This window comes from Mauremys reevesii, linkage group 23 (genome assembly GCF_016161935.1).
Source record: "Mauremys reevesii isolate NIE-2019 linkage group 23, ASM1616193v1, whole genome shotgun sequence".
NCBI classification, from domain to species: domain Eukaryota; kingdom Metazoa; phylum Chordata; order Testudines; family Geoemydidae; genus Mauremys; species Mauremys reevesii.
This window is the reverse complement of record NC_052645.1, coordinates 13,931,853-13,946,143: the sequence shown is the minus strand read 5'-3', so window position 1 is coordinate 13,946,143 and position 14,291 is coordinate 13,931,853. Positions and strand designations below refer to the sequence as shown.

Below are 14,291 nucleotides of genomic sequence, written 5' to 3'. Positions count from 1 at the left end.
GGCCAACGGCTGCCCTCCCGACGGACGCCGCGTGCGTGATCCGGCCGGGCTTCACGGAATCCTAGCGCGCAGGCGCAGAAAGCCGCGTGCCCCCCGGAAGTGCTCGCTGCGAGGCGGAAGCGAGGGGGCGGTGTCTGGGTGGCGGCGGCGGGATGGAGCCGGAGCGGGAACCCCGCGCTGAGTGCTCAGGTGGGGGAGGGGCCGGGGCTCTGCAGCCCCTGATAGCGGGGGGCGGGGGCAGCCCCTAGACTCGACCCCCTCGCGCCAGGAGCCCCGGGCGGGGACCCTCCCGCCGAGACCCTCCCGGCCCCTCAGACCTTTCACTGCTGGGGGGGGGCTCACAGACTCTCCTCCCGCCCCATGCCCCCCCCGGGGGCCTCCAGCCCCCGCCCAGGGAGACTCGCCCCATGGTCCGCTCCCCTCCCCTCCCAGAGTCTCCAACCCCCGCCCCATGGCCCCTCCCCTCCCAGAGCCTCCAACCCCCGCCCCATGGCCCCTCCCGCAGAGTCTCCAACCCCGTGGCCCCTCCCCTCCTAGAGCTTCCACCCCTGCCCAAGAGAGACTCGCCCCATGGCCCCTACCCACCCAGAGCCCCCAACCCCTGCCCCAGAGAGACTCGCCCCGTGGCCCCTCCCTGCCCAGAACTCCATTGCCCCTAGCCCCACAGTTTGCTGTTTTCCGTGTGTCCCCCTATACCAACCCCTTCCCCTTCCTTAGAGACCTCTTAATCCCTCCCTGTCTCCAGACCTTGTTCTCCCCCTGCATTTCCAGCACTGGGTTTGTGTGGGGAGGGGAGAGCCCTGTAGGGACTTTCCTACCCTGGGACATTTTGAATGAGAGAGCTTCGTGCCCCCCAACTCTGGGAGTAGACACATTGCCGGATCCCTTGGTAATAGGAATGTGTCTGCAGGGTGGGACACTTCACAATCTGTTTTAAAATTATTCTCCTTCCAAATGAGTGGGCCTGGACACATGGGAAAGCAGCTCCCATAAAACTTAGTGTGGGGTCTGTGGGGGAGGGGAGAAAAGGGATAAGGCCAGCTCTGAGGCCTGAAAGCAGCTACAACTCCACTTTTTGGAATGTCCTACCCTTTTCCTCCAGGATATGAAGTACTTTGTGTTCTGTAGCCACCTCTGAGAGTATGGCCACACATGGATTTTTAGTTATCTTAACTAACATGACTGTAAATTCTAGTGGACACAGCACAAAAATGTTTGTTTTTAACCCTAGGCTGCAGCCTAAATACAACTCACAACAAGTATTTGTGGAGCATCTATACAACGTTTACAGTCTTCTCAGTTAATGTGCTAAAAATTCAAGCGCAAAAATGCTTTGCTGTTTTTTGTCCCTTTTCAGTTCTTTGACAACCTGTGAATTATATAAAGTGAATTAAATGGAAACCAGTTCCCTGATTCCCCCACCTTCTCAGTCCTAGAAGGAGAGGATGCCCAGAGTGCTCTGTAGCTGCAGGGAGATCTGACAATGAAACTGAAAAGTAGTGGGGAAATGTGTGCAATAGGAGTTCATCTCAGGTTGAAGGTCATCTGGAAACTCACACAAATGAGTGCTAGGGGCTTTCCAGTAAGAGTTCAGAAGTCAGACTCAGACCCTGGGATTAACTTTAAAAAAAAAATCTGACATTTAAACAAAACTAAGTTTGAAAGGGCTGGGGTTACGTGTCATGATTTTTTTATTATTCTTGGGGTTGGCAACATTCAAATTGATCCTTTTAAAAGGGATCAGTTAATTTAAAAAAAAAAAAAAGTTTGAGTGAAAAGATGAGCTCTCCCTGCCCAAACACATCATTTAAGACCTAGGAGTAAATCATGAGATACTGTAGCATTCTCTAGTCTACAGCCCTACTAGGAAATCTTGTAACAACAGAAGTGAATGTATTTAATGGAAACAATTGAAGTGACCTGTTTTGGGGTTGAGGCCCTTTTGTGTCTATGGTGTTTAATATTAATCCATTAATAAACACACAAGCTATTTAAGTAATTGTCTTCCAACCTTGAAAAATGTTCCTATTCAGGGCTTCCACAGTGATCTAACCTCTGCTGGAGTCTTTGCAAATTGCAGGACTTACTTATCTCCAAAGCGAGGAGGAATAATTTTGTTTCATTTTTATCTTTTTAATTTAAATGCCAGCTGCAGGCTTTGTCAGTTTTAGCCATCTGAAAGAAGCAGCAAAGCAATGAGTTTGAGTCCACGAACAAAAAAAAAAGTTGCTTGGTTTGATACAAGTGAGTCTTGTGAAGTGATTTTTTTGAGTCTAAAGTCTCTTATTGTGGTTAGGTACTGTAGTATTTCCAGACAAACTTGAAAATGTGCCTTTAGAAAAGGGTAAAATAATTGGAGTATACCATCGTGTGCAAGATTAACTGGACCATTTTCAGACCTGCTGTAAGATGGTGCAGCTCTCTTGACTTCAGTGAATTTGTACCCTTTAAATCAACTCTGGGTGTGGTCCAGTTCTTTCAAATTAATTATACAGGGACAGCATCATGTTAATTTTTGACCCAGTGTATAAATTTTGCACAAATAAGCTTTTCGAAAAACTATGATCAATAGAAATGTTCCCTTTTTTAAAAAAGTATTTGAATGGAAAATGTTTTTATAATAATTAAATTGTGCAGTGGCTACAACCAAACATTTCAGTCTTGTGCCTGAGGACCAGAAACTGAAGCTGACTAGAAACAAATGTGAAAATGACTAGGCTCTCTATTATCCAAGCTATTATAAATGCAAACAGTAAGCAGTATAAATGGTGAAAAGTAAATTGGATTTCTACTATTGTTTTACTCATCTATGATGTCGGTGAGAAGCACATTCTTGTAAATACATTTTTAATTCAAGAGCCCCTTTAATCTGAAGGAAGATTGCAAAAATACTGAGAGATGCCTAAATCATTGTTTTATAAGTGTTTCCAATATGTACACTGAAATGGATTTCCTATTAGGAATCCTATAACCTAACCAGAATCTGATTGCCATAGTATATGGACGGAGGAAGTGCCAATGTTGTAAGAGTGTACTGCCCCTTGGTGGTGGACAGTCATCACTACATATTTTATAGACCTTTCATAATTTGTTTTAATTTACCTGATGATTTATCTAACATCTGTTTGAGGTTCATACCCTTACTGATAGCATAATGGGGTGAGGCAAAGGGAATTCCTGTCCAAAAACAAGAAACTGGTTAGAAATACTGAACACTGATCGAAATTCACCTTTAATTTTGCATAAGATTTGACTTTTCTTCCATGAAGATTTTTTTTTTTACCCACCTTTGCCCCTTGTGTCCCTTTTCTATCCACCCTGGTGTTCTTGTGGTCCTGTGAGCAACACTTGGTGGTGCTTTTTGTGTAAAGACATCCAAACCCATGCAATGCTGTGTTCTCTGTCAATATGGTGGTTGTGGATCGCAGCTTTTTCTAGGCTTTGCTGCCTTCTGATAGAGGGTGTTCTGTGTGCTGCCAGAAACAGCCTTTTCTTATGGATTTATTTGAACCTTCTTGGCAAATTCATTTTAGGATTTTTTAAATATCCAAACTTGTGATAAACATTAGGGGCAAAAAATATCTTATGTTCTTTAATAGGATTTACAGCTTTAATAGAATGTATAGCTAGGCTGAAATCCTCCTCCATAATAAATTATAACTTAATGATTCGGTATTATATTCCCCGTATTTATTACTTTATTTGTCTGCTGCTGTAAATGTTTGGGAGGGACAAAGGCATATGAGCAAAACCAAAAGTTTTGTGCATGAGAAAACAGGAAGCATGGGCTAATGGTTAAAGCCTAGAACTCAGACTCAGCATATTTAGGTTCTTTTTCTTGGTTTGGCCACTGGCCTGCTCTGTGTCCTTGGACGAGTCACGTTACCTCTCTTTCTCTGTTCTGCCCACCTGTGAAATGAAGATAATGCCACTTTATCTCACAAGGTGTTTTGAGACCTAATTCATGAAAGTATGTAAAGTGCTTTGAACTCTTTGTGTGTATTATAGAAAGCTGAATCAGTAAAATTACTGAGTGGAGAGCAGAGTGTGAACCTACAGGCAACCTAGCACCTACCATTTCTCAAAGCAAGAAGGCATTAAGGGCTATGAGGGCCGAGGAAAGACTCATGTTATCCTAAAGCTCCCTAGAGAACAGTGTAGCAGATCTGGAGGTTGCTTAGCTGCCTTCCATGGCCATGAGTCTGTTCTGATCATATCTCAGGGATGGGCAAACTTTTTGGTCCGAGGGCCACATCTGGGTATGGAAACTGTCTGGTGGGCCATGAATGCTCATGAAATTGGGTTGGGGCGTGGGAGGGGGTGCGGGCTCGGGTGGGGCCAGAAATGAGGAGTTCAGGGTGCAGGAGGGGGCTCTGGGCAGGGGGTTTGGGGTACAGGAGGGGGCTCCAGTCTGGGACCGAGGGAGTTTGGAGGACAGGAGAGGGATCAGGGCTGGGGCAGGGGGTTGGAGCAGCTCCTACACAGAGGCATGGCCAAGCGGCTCTGCGCATTGCGCCACCCCTGCAGCTCCCATTGGCCATGGTTCCTGGCCAATGGGAGCTGTGGGGGCAGCGTGCAGAGCTCCCTGGCTGCCCCTACACGTAGGAGCCGGAGGAGGGACATGCCGCTGTTTCCAGGAGCTGTGTGAAGCGGGGCCAACCCCTGACCCCGTTCCCTGGCTGGAGCACCGGAGTGGGGCAAACCCTGGATCCTGCTCCCCGATGGGAGGTTGAGGGTCAGATTAAAACGTCTGAAGGGCCAGATGCAGCCCCCAGGCCATAGTTTGCCCACCTCTGTCATATCTGCTCTGGAAATGTCAGCCCAGAATACTAAGGTGTATGTTAAACTGGCTTAAATCCCCTAGTTAAGGTATGGGGAGATGAGTCCCCTTAGCATATGTCATTTGCCTGAGTCAAGCAGATGCCCTCACTCTAGTGAGCAGGAATCCCGTCCAGAGCATTAGAAGAGCAGTGAGAGAATAGAGCTCTGTAAATATGTCAGGACAATGATTTATTTGTTCTGTGGAGGGCTTAAGTGGTAGGTGTGAGACACTGAGAGGGGATGCTAGCCCTCACCTTGCAATGGTCAGTGAATTCAATGATGTTGGAAGGTGTTGGTTTCATAGCCCTAAAGGCTGAAGTTTTCTGCTTCTCCAGAACAAATACAAGATGGCCAATGGGAGCTGTAGGGGCGGCGCTTGGGGTGACAGTGGCGTGCAGAGTCCCCTGGCTGCCCCTAAACGTAGGAGCCGGAGAGGGGACATGCCACTGTTTCCAGGAGTCATAGCACGTGCCCGCGGTGCGTATCCTACTCCCCGGCTGGAGCGTGGGAGCAGGGCAAGCCCCAGACCCTGCTCCCCCAGCAGGAGCTTGAGAGCCAGATTAAATCGGCGGGTGAGCTGGATGTGGCCCATGGGCCATAGTTTACCCACTCCCCTTCTACGGTGTCCCCTGAACCATGGTCTCTTCCAGAAGGAACATTCTTCAAGTTTATAGCCTGAGGTTTAGGAAGGAAGTACTGTTGGCCAGTAAGTAAAGATCTGTAACTTACAAACAGCTGAATCCTGCAATACCTCTTTGTGTCCCTGAGCTCTGTGTTTAATTCAGATTTCAAAAGCCAGAGAGAGAATTTTCCCTGCCGAAAGCAGCAGTGACCCACTGAGGCAACTTCCAAGGTCATGATGAAGCTGATGAATAGAAGAGACCCCTATGTTCGAGAGGTCATCCGGTTTGCAGTGTGTTGCAGAGTCCTGACACTTGTGCTCCAGGCAAGTCTCCTAATGAACACAAGACATTGTACTAAATGTAATATACTACTTCAGAGTTACCTTTTCAGTACTGCAGGATGTATTGTGAGCTATCACGATCTTCCTGATTGTAATTGGACTTCTCATGCAGAGGCCTACAAGCGGCATCTGGGAAGTCATGTTGCTGTCAAATAGAAGTTTGACAGGGTTAATTTATTTTTAAATTAAAAATGTTGTGTGAATTCACTACTGTTGCAAGGGGCTGTATTGACACTTCTGTAGACTGAAGTCCCCTATTTATCCACAAAACAGGTACATCAATCTTCTCACGCAAACAATTCCCAAGTCTCAAGCCTAGAGGCACTATCTCTAGACATGAGGACATCTCAGTGCTCATGGCTAGGGCCCTATCAAATTCATGGTCCATTTTGGTCAATTTCATAGTCATAGGATTTTAAAAATTATAAATTTCATGATTTCAGATATTTAAATCTGAAATTTCATGGGGTTGTAACTGATGGGGTCCTGACCTAACTGTGAAGGCAGAAGTAAAGGTGGCATGGTATGGTATTGCCACCCTTACTTCTGCATTTCTGCTGCTTGCAGGGCACTGCCTTCAGATCTGGGCACCTGGCCAGCAGCTGCCGCTCTCCTGCCACCCAGCTCTGAAGGCAGTGCAGAAGTAAGGGTGGCAATAGTGTGACCCCCACTACAATAACCTTGCAAAAAAAACCATGACCCTCTTTTGGGTTGGGACCCCCAGTTTGAGAAACGTTGGTCTCCCCTGTGAAATTTGTATAGTATAGGATAAAAGTACACAAAAGACCAGATTTTATGGGGGGAGACCAGATTTCATGGTCCATGATGCATTTTTCATGACCATGAATTTGGTAGGGCCCTACTCATGGCCCATTCATTCCTTGGTATGTCTGCTGAGACTGTCAACAAGGAACTCAGCAGTTTTGGCTTTTGTGAAGTGAAACCAGTCTAACTGGGGAAGAGATTGTAACTTTTGCTCTCTATTGGGTTGGTTTGGATTTGAACAACCATCTGAGAGATGAAAGGCTCCATATGAGATGAAAAGGTCTCCCAAGCAGCCAGTTTCCTAGTAATGTAGGTTTTTCTGTAAAGCATCAACATTTATTTTTTTAATTACAGTTTGTTAAATGCAGCCCTTTTTTTTTTCTCTGTTCTCCTTCTCCTGTCAGTGCCAACACTGACATAATTGTACAAGGGACACCCCTAATTCCTCGTTTTAAGCTTCAGGACTGCTCAGTCAGATGCATGACTTTCATCTGGCTGGGTATTGCAGTGCTTTAAAATTTAGACCATTGAGCTTTCTGTTTTTCTCTCATCTGTTAAAACATGGTGCATGCCGCAAACTCACAAAGGGAGTTTGTTGGGTGTCCCATTCACCTTTCTAATATGAAGGTCAGGGGAGTCCTTTGTGTCAGCTCCAACTGCAGCATGCTAAGCTAAGCAGCAGAGACAATGGGAGTGTGATCTAGCGGCTGGAAAAGGGGCCTGGGCACTGCATTAACCTGCTGTGTGACATAAGTATGACGTCCTCCTGTGCCTCAGTTTCCCCATATATAAAGTGGGGGTCAAAATGTCTATCTCACTAGTGGGGGGGGGGGTTGTGAAACAATCATTGTAAAATATCAGAGGGGGAGCCATGTTAGTCTGGATCTGTAAAAGCAGCAAAGAGTCCTGTGGCACCTTATAGACTAACAGACATATTGTAGCATGAGTGAATACCCACTTCGTTGGATGCATGTCATTGTAAAGCAGTTTGAGAGGTTTAGATGGAAGTTGCTATCATAGTACATTCACTAGTACATACAGTGTTAGAGCTGTTCTGGAGTAGAAATGAGTAAACTGCGCTTCATAGCTAGCTACAGAATCACAGCCATTACAGAAAGAAAAGACCTGCTGATTCATCTCCATTTCCCACCTCCTGCACCACAGAGGTTAATGCGGGATTTGGATTTTTCCCTGCATATTTTCCAGAGCATTGTCTGGTCTAGATTTGAATGTTACAAGTGAGTCTCTGGTGAAAACCCAAATATGTTGTAGTCTAATAGGTCTCACCATCTCAAACCTTTTCCCGATACTCAAGGTATGCTACGCTGCTAAAAAAAAGTGCATTTTAAATCAGGATAGCTAACCAACATTCACTAACTTGGGCTAAAAGAGCAGCGAAGACATGTCAGCTCAGATTACCATCTCCAGCTAAAACCCATGGGGAGCCTGTCATTGAACTTGAGCTGCTAACAGGTTTCTTTGCAATGTAAACAAACCCTTAGCCTGCATTTCTTGGCTTCTACTTATACTCCCTTCTTGGAGTTAACATTTGTAATCCCTGGAGTCCTCCTCCTGCTTGGGACTCCATTTGACTGTCTTCAGTGCGGGAAGTCGCAATAGGATGCTTGGTTAATTTCAGTTCTCTCCCTCTCTTCCAGGCCCTGTTTAACTTCTTGATCCCGGATCATGCAGCAGATGCCTTCTCTCCTCCCCGCCTGTCAGAACCCAGCTTCTGTGACTGGTTGTCGGAATGGCTGTTGGGGGGCTTGTCACACTGGGATGCAGAGCACTTCCTGTTCATAGCTGAGCATGGCTACCTGTATGAGCACAACTTTGCCTTCTTCCCAGTGTACCCCCTCAGTGTGCGAGCCGTGGCAGAGGTCACACTGTGGCCCCTGCAAGGGCTGCTGTGTTTACGGAGCCGCCTGCTCTTGTCAGCGGTGCTTTTGAATGCTCTCCTCTCGGTCCTGGCAGCTGCTGTCCTCTATGAGCTGGGGTGCGTGGTGCTGCGGTGTCGCAGGATGGCCTTCCTCTCTGCTGTCCTCTTCTGCCTCACCCCCGCCAATGTGTTCATGACAGCCGCTTACTCAGAAAGCCTGTTTGCTTTCCTGGTGTTCAGTGCCATGCTGCAGCTGGAGAAAGGGCAGAGCTGGACCAGCGGACTGCTCTTCTCCCTTGCTGCTGGTGTGCGCTCCAACGGGGTGATCAACACTGGCTTCCTCATCTATTCCCAGAGTAAAGACCTTGCCCTCCAACTCCAGGCAGGTGCTTGGACTGTAATGAAGCTGCCTCAGGTCTGGAGACGACTCCTCCGCTTTGCAGCTTCAGTGGTTCTGATGTCTGCTGGGGTCTTTTTCCCTTTTGCTTTGTTTCAGTCCTATGCCTACTTGAGATTCTGCAATCCTGATGCCAGCTCTGAACATGCTGTTCCCAGGCCGCTATTGCAGCTGGCTGTGGATAAGGGGTATCGTCTAGCAGCCATGAATGGGATGAAACCTGCGTGGTGCTCCCAGGGGCTCCCTGTGGTCTATTCTTACATTCAAGATGTTTACTGGAATGTGGGCTTTCTAAGGTACTTTGAGCTTAAACAGGTACCCAACTTCCTGCTAGCTGTGCCGGTTACTGTGCTGGGCTCTTGGGCCACCTGGTTCTACCTTATTGCAAATCCCCAGTACTGCTTAATGCTTGGCCTAGTGAGAAGAACAAAGGAAGGAAGGAAAGGAGAGGACTCTGATAAGCCAGTGGATGGATTTTGCTGCTCCAGTGTCTTCGTTTACGTGGTCCATGCCATGGCTCTTCTGGCCTTCGGAATCCTCTGCATGCATGTGCAGGTGAGACATTTGAAGCAGCATATGGCAGTGGTGTCTTTAAAGGAATTTAATGCTGGGGGTGAGGTGGTAGATTGACAGCCATGGAGATGGAAGTTGTCTAGCCACAGCACAAGGACAGGGGCAGTGCAAGCATCTCTCTTAGCACATCTCATCCTGCTCTATTGGAGCCACTTCCAGGTCAGAGATGATTGTTCAGTTTCCCTGGCCATTTAGTTCCTTTTCTTTCATTAAGACTGCCCAAAAGGAGGCCCATTAGGTGCCAAGTGTGATGGAGACACTTGTCCAGTAGGAACTACCGGCTTGTTTCACCTTGGCCACTTATCTAATGGATGGTATTTTTAACATGCTTATCACTGGGACAGCAAAGTGCTGCTAGTCAGCTGTCAGGGGGTAAAGACTTTGGGCCACTGCCGCGTTGGGCTGGACTTGTACTGGTGACCTGGAAGTGAAAAGCTCTGTAACCTTGTACCAGTCTCTAGAAGTGTTTCAAGACTACTTAAAACGTGGCTAGTGGCAGTAGAAAGCTGGGGATTCCAGAACCCCCAGATGCGGGTCATGAAGCATTAAATAAAAATTCAAGTGGAGGAGGTTCTCTCTCTCTCTCTCTCTCTCTCCCTTCCCTTCCCCTGCCTCCCAATGTATGAGCAGGACTCCTCCTTCTGGAGTCTGTCCCCTCTCACTTGGAATCCTGTTAAATAACCTCTCCAGTCTCTGACATTGCTCTGCCAGGTCCCCAGCAGATCTATGGGTGTCAATGTTTGCATGTGTTCAGCAGGCAGGGATTAGTGGAGAATGTCTCTGGATTCCTCCTATGTGCTGGTAGTCTATCCCTCCAATTACTCGACCCTTCAGGGTTCTGGAGGGTTACAGGACATACATCAGGGGTGGGCAAACTTTTTGGCCCGAGGGCCACATCTGGATATGGAAATTGTTTGGCAGGACATGAATGCACACAAAATTGGGGGTTGGGGTGCAGGATGGGGTGAGGGCTCTGGTTGGGGGTGTGGGCTCTGGCATGGGGCCAGAAATGAGTTCAGAGTGCGGGAGGGGGGTCCAGGCTGGGGCAGGGGATTGGGGTGCGGGGGTGTGTGTGTGAGGCCTCTGGAGTGGGGCTCGGTATGAGGGGTTGGGGGTGCAGGAGGGTGCTCCAGGCTGGGACCGAGGGGTTCGGATGGTGGGAGTGGGTCAGGATACGGGAAGGGGTCAGAGGTGCAGGCTCTGGGTGGTGCTTACCTCAAGCAGCTCCTGGAAGCAGCAGCATGTCCCTTCTCCATCTCCTATGCGGAGGCGTAGCCAGGCGGGTCTGCGTGCTGCCCTGTCCGCAGCCCCATTGGCCTCAGTGCCCAGCTAACGGGAGCTGCGGAGGTGGTGCTTGGGGCAGGGTCAGTGTGCGGAGCCCCCTGGTTGCCCCTACGTGTAGGAGCTGGAGGAGGAACATGCTGCTGCTTCCAGGAGCTGCGTGAAGCCATGGCATGCGCAGAGCGGGGTAAGCGCCCGACTCTGCTCCCTGGCTAGAGCCCTGGAGCAGGGCAAGCTCTGGACCCTGCTACCCGGCGGGAGCTCGAGGGCCGGATTAAAACGTCTGAAGGGCTGGATGCGGCCCCAGGGCTGTAGTTTGCCCACCCCGACATACATGCTAGAGGGGATGTCATGGAACCACAGGGTTAACTCAGTCCTTTATTCTTCACCGGAGACAAACTGCTGCCATTCAATTTAGTATATGGGGGGGGAGGGGAGCTCTTGTCATTTTCAAGAAGTTGTTTGCTGTGTAGTTGTAGCCATGTTGGTCCCAGGATATTAGAGAGTGGGTGAGGTAATATCTTATATTGCACTAACTTCTTTCCAGAAGAGCAAAGGGAGTTGTTTTAGGCCATTGTTGCCCCTCTCCACACTGTTCTGCAGAGTGCTGCGTACCAGCTAGCTGTTGCTGTCATCCGCAGAGATGGTTGCATTTTAGTGATGCTGCATGCATAGCATTTGTAAAGTGCTTTGGGATCCTTTGAGGTGTAAGGCTCTTCATAAATGTAAAATAGTCATCATCTTATGTAGGATTTGGCTCTCTCATTTTCCTTGTGGAAGATAGCAAGATTCAAGTCTTCGCCATAGCTCTGCTCAGGAATAGGGCCCTGTAGGGGTTTTAGGAGAGATTTCTGCAGAGCTGTGGCAAGTAAACTGTTTCTGTGTTTTTCTGTAACCTGGAGGTTACTTGGCTGCTTTCACAACATCATTATAACCATAACCCTGAGCTGAGAGGCATTTTATTTCATATTATTTTATAATAATAAATTCTAGCTCCATAAAGTGGGGCTGTATTTCACTCCAGTTTGTCAGTAGTCTGTTTGAGGCAGATAGATTGCACCTTTCATTCCTCAGAATCAGGGTCACTTAGTCACTGGCACATAATTAACGTGCTTCCCCCCCCCCCTTGTTGTTTTCAGGTTGTAACCAGGTTCCTAGGCTCATCTACACCAGTATTGTACTGGTTCTCTGCTCATCTGCTCCAGGACTATGAACCTTTGCTGTGGAAAGAAGGAGCTGCTCTCCAGACTGCAGCATCCCTCTCTGAGAAGCCCAGTGTAGGCAGCTCTTTTCCTGGAGTGTTCAGAAAAGGGATTTCTGAAAACCCCATCATGAAATTACTGCTGAACTGGAGAATAAGTTCCCCTCTCACCAAATGCATTCTGGGATACTTCCTGTCTTACTGGCTGCTGGGGCTGATCCTACACTGCAACTTTCTGCCTTGGACATAGTTAGAGTTTGAGAACGTGTTTGTGATGGACCTGCTAATGGGAACAGAATCACTGCTCAGAATAGAAACTCTTTTTTAAACTTGACATAAGTGAATTGATGCTACTATCTTTGTTTTTATTTCCAAGGACATACAAAGCCCCCAATATGTGCACATGACTCTGTGTTCTTATTGCTGTAAACTTCATCCTTCCTCATTCCATTCTCCCCCCTACAATTTTTCACCATTACTGGTCATATGATGGCTAAAATCTAATCTGTAAAGTCTTTGGGGTAGCGGTTGTCTTTTTATTCTTATGTCTTCTGTGAAGCACTTTACCATAATTAATAATTGTCCAGTGAAATGAGTTATAGGCCTGTTTAAGGTTATAGGTTAGGTTATAGTTGACATGTCTATCTGCAGAATACAAATTGGGGTTCTGAGGTGGTGGAGAAACTCAAGGAAGCATCCTCTAGCTCGCAGTGAGAAGCTTTCCTAGTGTGCTCCTCTTTCTGTAGGAAAGAGCCCTTTCTGCATCACAGAGAACAGGTGGAGTCACTAAGGAGCTGGCTGTAGAGGTCCCATGGGAAAGTTGTTAGAGGTTCTCAAGCTAGGGCATGTGGAAATTCACAAGGGTGTATCAGAGTGTTTGAATGTTGTCAGTAAAGTTTGTGGACTTTACAAGAGTCGCTTTTCCCCCTTAAATAAAAAGGCATCTCTAGCTTTGGGAAATTTGAGAACTGCCTGGGGTGGGTAGGAGAATCAGTGTGATAGGGCCTACAGCTTGGAGAGTACTGTGGGGAGGTTGGACATCGAGGGAAGGAAATAAACATTCCTGTTTACTTCATTAAATAGTAGGGGAGAGTTGCCCTCTGGTTACAGCAGGGCAGAGGGACTCCGGTCGGATTCCTGTTTCCAGTTCTGCTGTTGACTTACTGTGGAGAAAGTCACTTGCTCTTTATGCCCTGATTCTACTCTCTCTTAAAATGGAGACCGTGGGACTTCCCACTCTCACCAAAGGATTGTGAAGTTTGTTTAATGACTGTGTGAAGATCTTTTATAGAAGGCACTAAAGAAGGGTAAAGCATATACTGTTTTTAGCTTAAAACAGAATAAGCTAATTGCAAATGTGGTAGTCTCCAGCTATCCAAGCTTCTGGTTAGATGAAGGTTTTGGGGATACATCTACACAGCAAGCAGAAAGGTGTGGCAGTGAGTCTATAAAGTTGACCTAATTTTGTAGTGGAGACATACCCTCAGTCAGAGCTTGGGTCTGCAGACTCAGGGCTCATGCTGCAGTGCTCAGAATAACTTCAAAGAGCCCAAGCTCCCACCTGAGCCTGAATGTCTATACAGCTACTTTAACACTGCAGCATGAGCCCTCTGAGCCCAATTCTGTAGACCCAGGCTCTGCTGCTGGTTTGTACTTGCCATGTAGACATACTCTGGGTGTCCACTGAGGCTTCTGGTTCTACAGTATTTAAGTATACTATTTAATGATTTAGGGTGTTGTACATTTTTACATAGACACACACACACACCCTCCCTTGATAGTAGCTGTTTGTAGCTGGACACCTTGGTTTAAATCCTGCTTGCAGCAGGTCATAACAGCAAATTAATCTGGAAGATTCCTCTGAGGTGCTGGCAGTTGTCACCCCTTCAATTCCAGAAGGGGCAGACTTAAAGGAAATGAGAAGCAGGCATTCCTGCATTCTGGAACATACCTAACATCCCCCACAGCAGTAGACTATTGAGGCAAACATGGCTGATAATGAGACTTTAAAAACAAACATACCCTGAAACTCTCCAGCTAACTGGAAGAGGCTGTAGTGAGATTTTCCAAAACAGCCACGGCATCCTGCATGCTGCCAGTGAAATCAATTGAATTCTGCAGAGATCTGTCTGCAAAGATCTGCTTGTGGGATTGAGTCCATATTTTCGAGCCTGTAGAAGGCAAGTGTGTCTTCAGTGTTTAAAAGCTTTGCCTTCCCTACATGAAAATTCTGCTGACGTTTTTAGTCAGACTTTGCACTGGTAAATAAGAATAAAGATTAAACTTAAAACTCCAAATAAAACAATGAGTAAAGATAGACCTGTTGCAATTTTAGTATCTCTCTGGTTATCAAAAACAACTCGTAAACTGAACACGTTTCAGTCTCTGAGACATAATAGCAAGAGGTCGT

The 14,291-nt window shown here is 47.2% G+C and overlaps 1 protein-coding gene across 5 annotated transcripts; it reads left to right on the top strand.

Annotated features, from left to right (window-relative positions):
• Positions 1-33: 33 nt before the first annotated feature.
• Positions 34-12,280, top strand: PIGV (phosphatidylinositol glycan anchor biosynthesis class V). Of its 5 annotated transcripts, none has more exons than XM_039511196.1 (5): positions 113-189; positions 2,150-2,244; positions 5,607-5,767; positions 8,209-9,381; positions 11,820-12,280. In XM_039511196.1, exons 3-5 carry the CDS (start codon positions 5,678-5,680, stop codon positions 12,129-12,131), a joined length of 1,575 nt encoding a protein of 524 aa, XP_039367130.1. In that variant the 5' UTR covers positions 113-189; positions 2,150-2,244; positions 5,607-5,677; the 3' UTR covers positions 12,132-12,280. The 5 variants fall into 5 exon arrangements, with proteins under 5 accessions (XP_039367129.1, XP_039367132.1, XP_039367130.1 ...); XM_039511197.1 differs by having other exon boundaries at positions 5,590-5,767; XM_039511195.1 differs by lacking the exon at positions 2,150-2,244 and having other exon boundaries at positions 34-189.
• Positions 12,281-14,291: the final 2,011 nt, after the last annotated feature.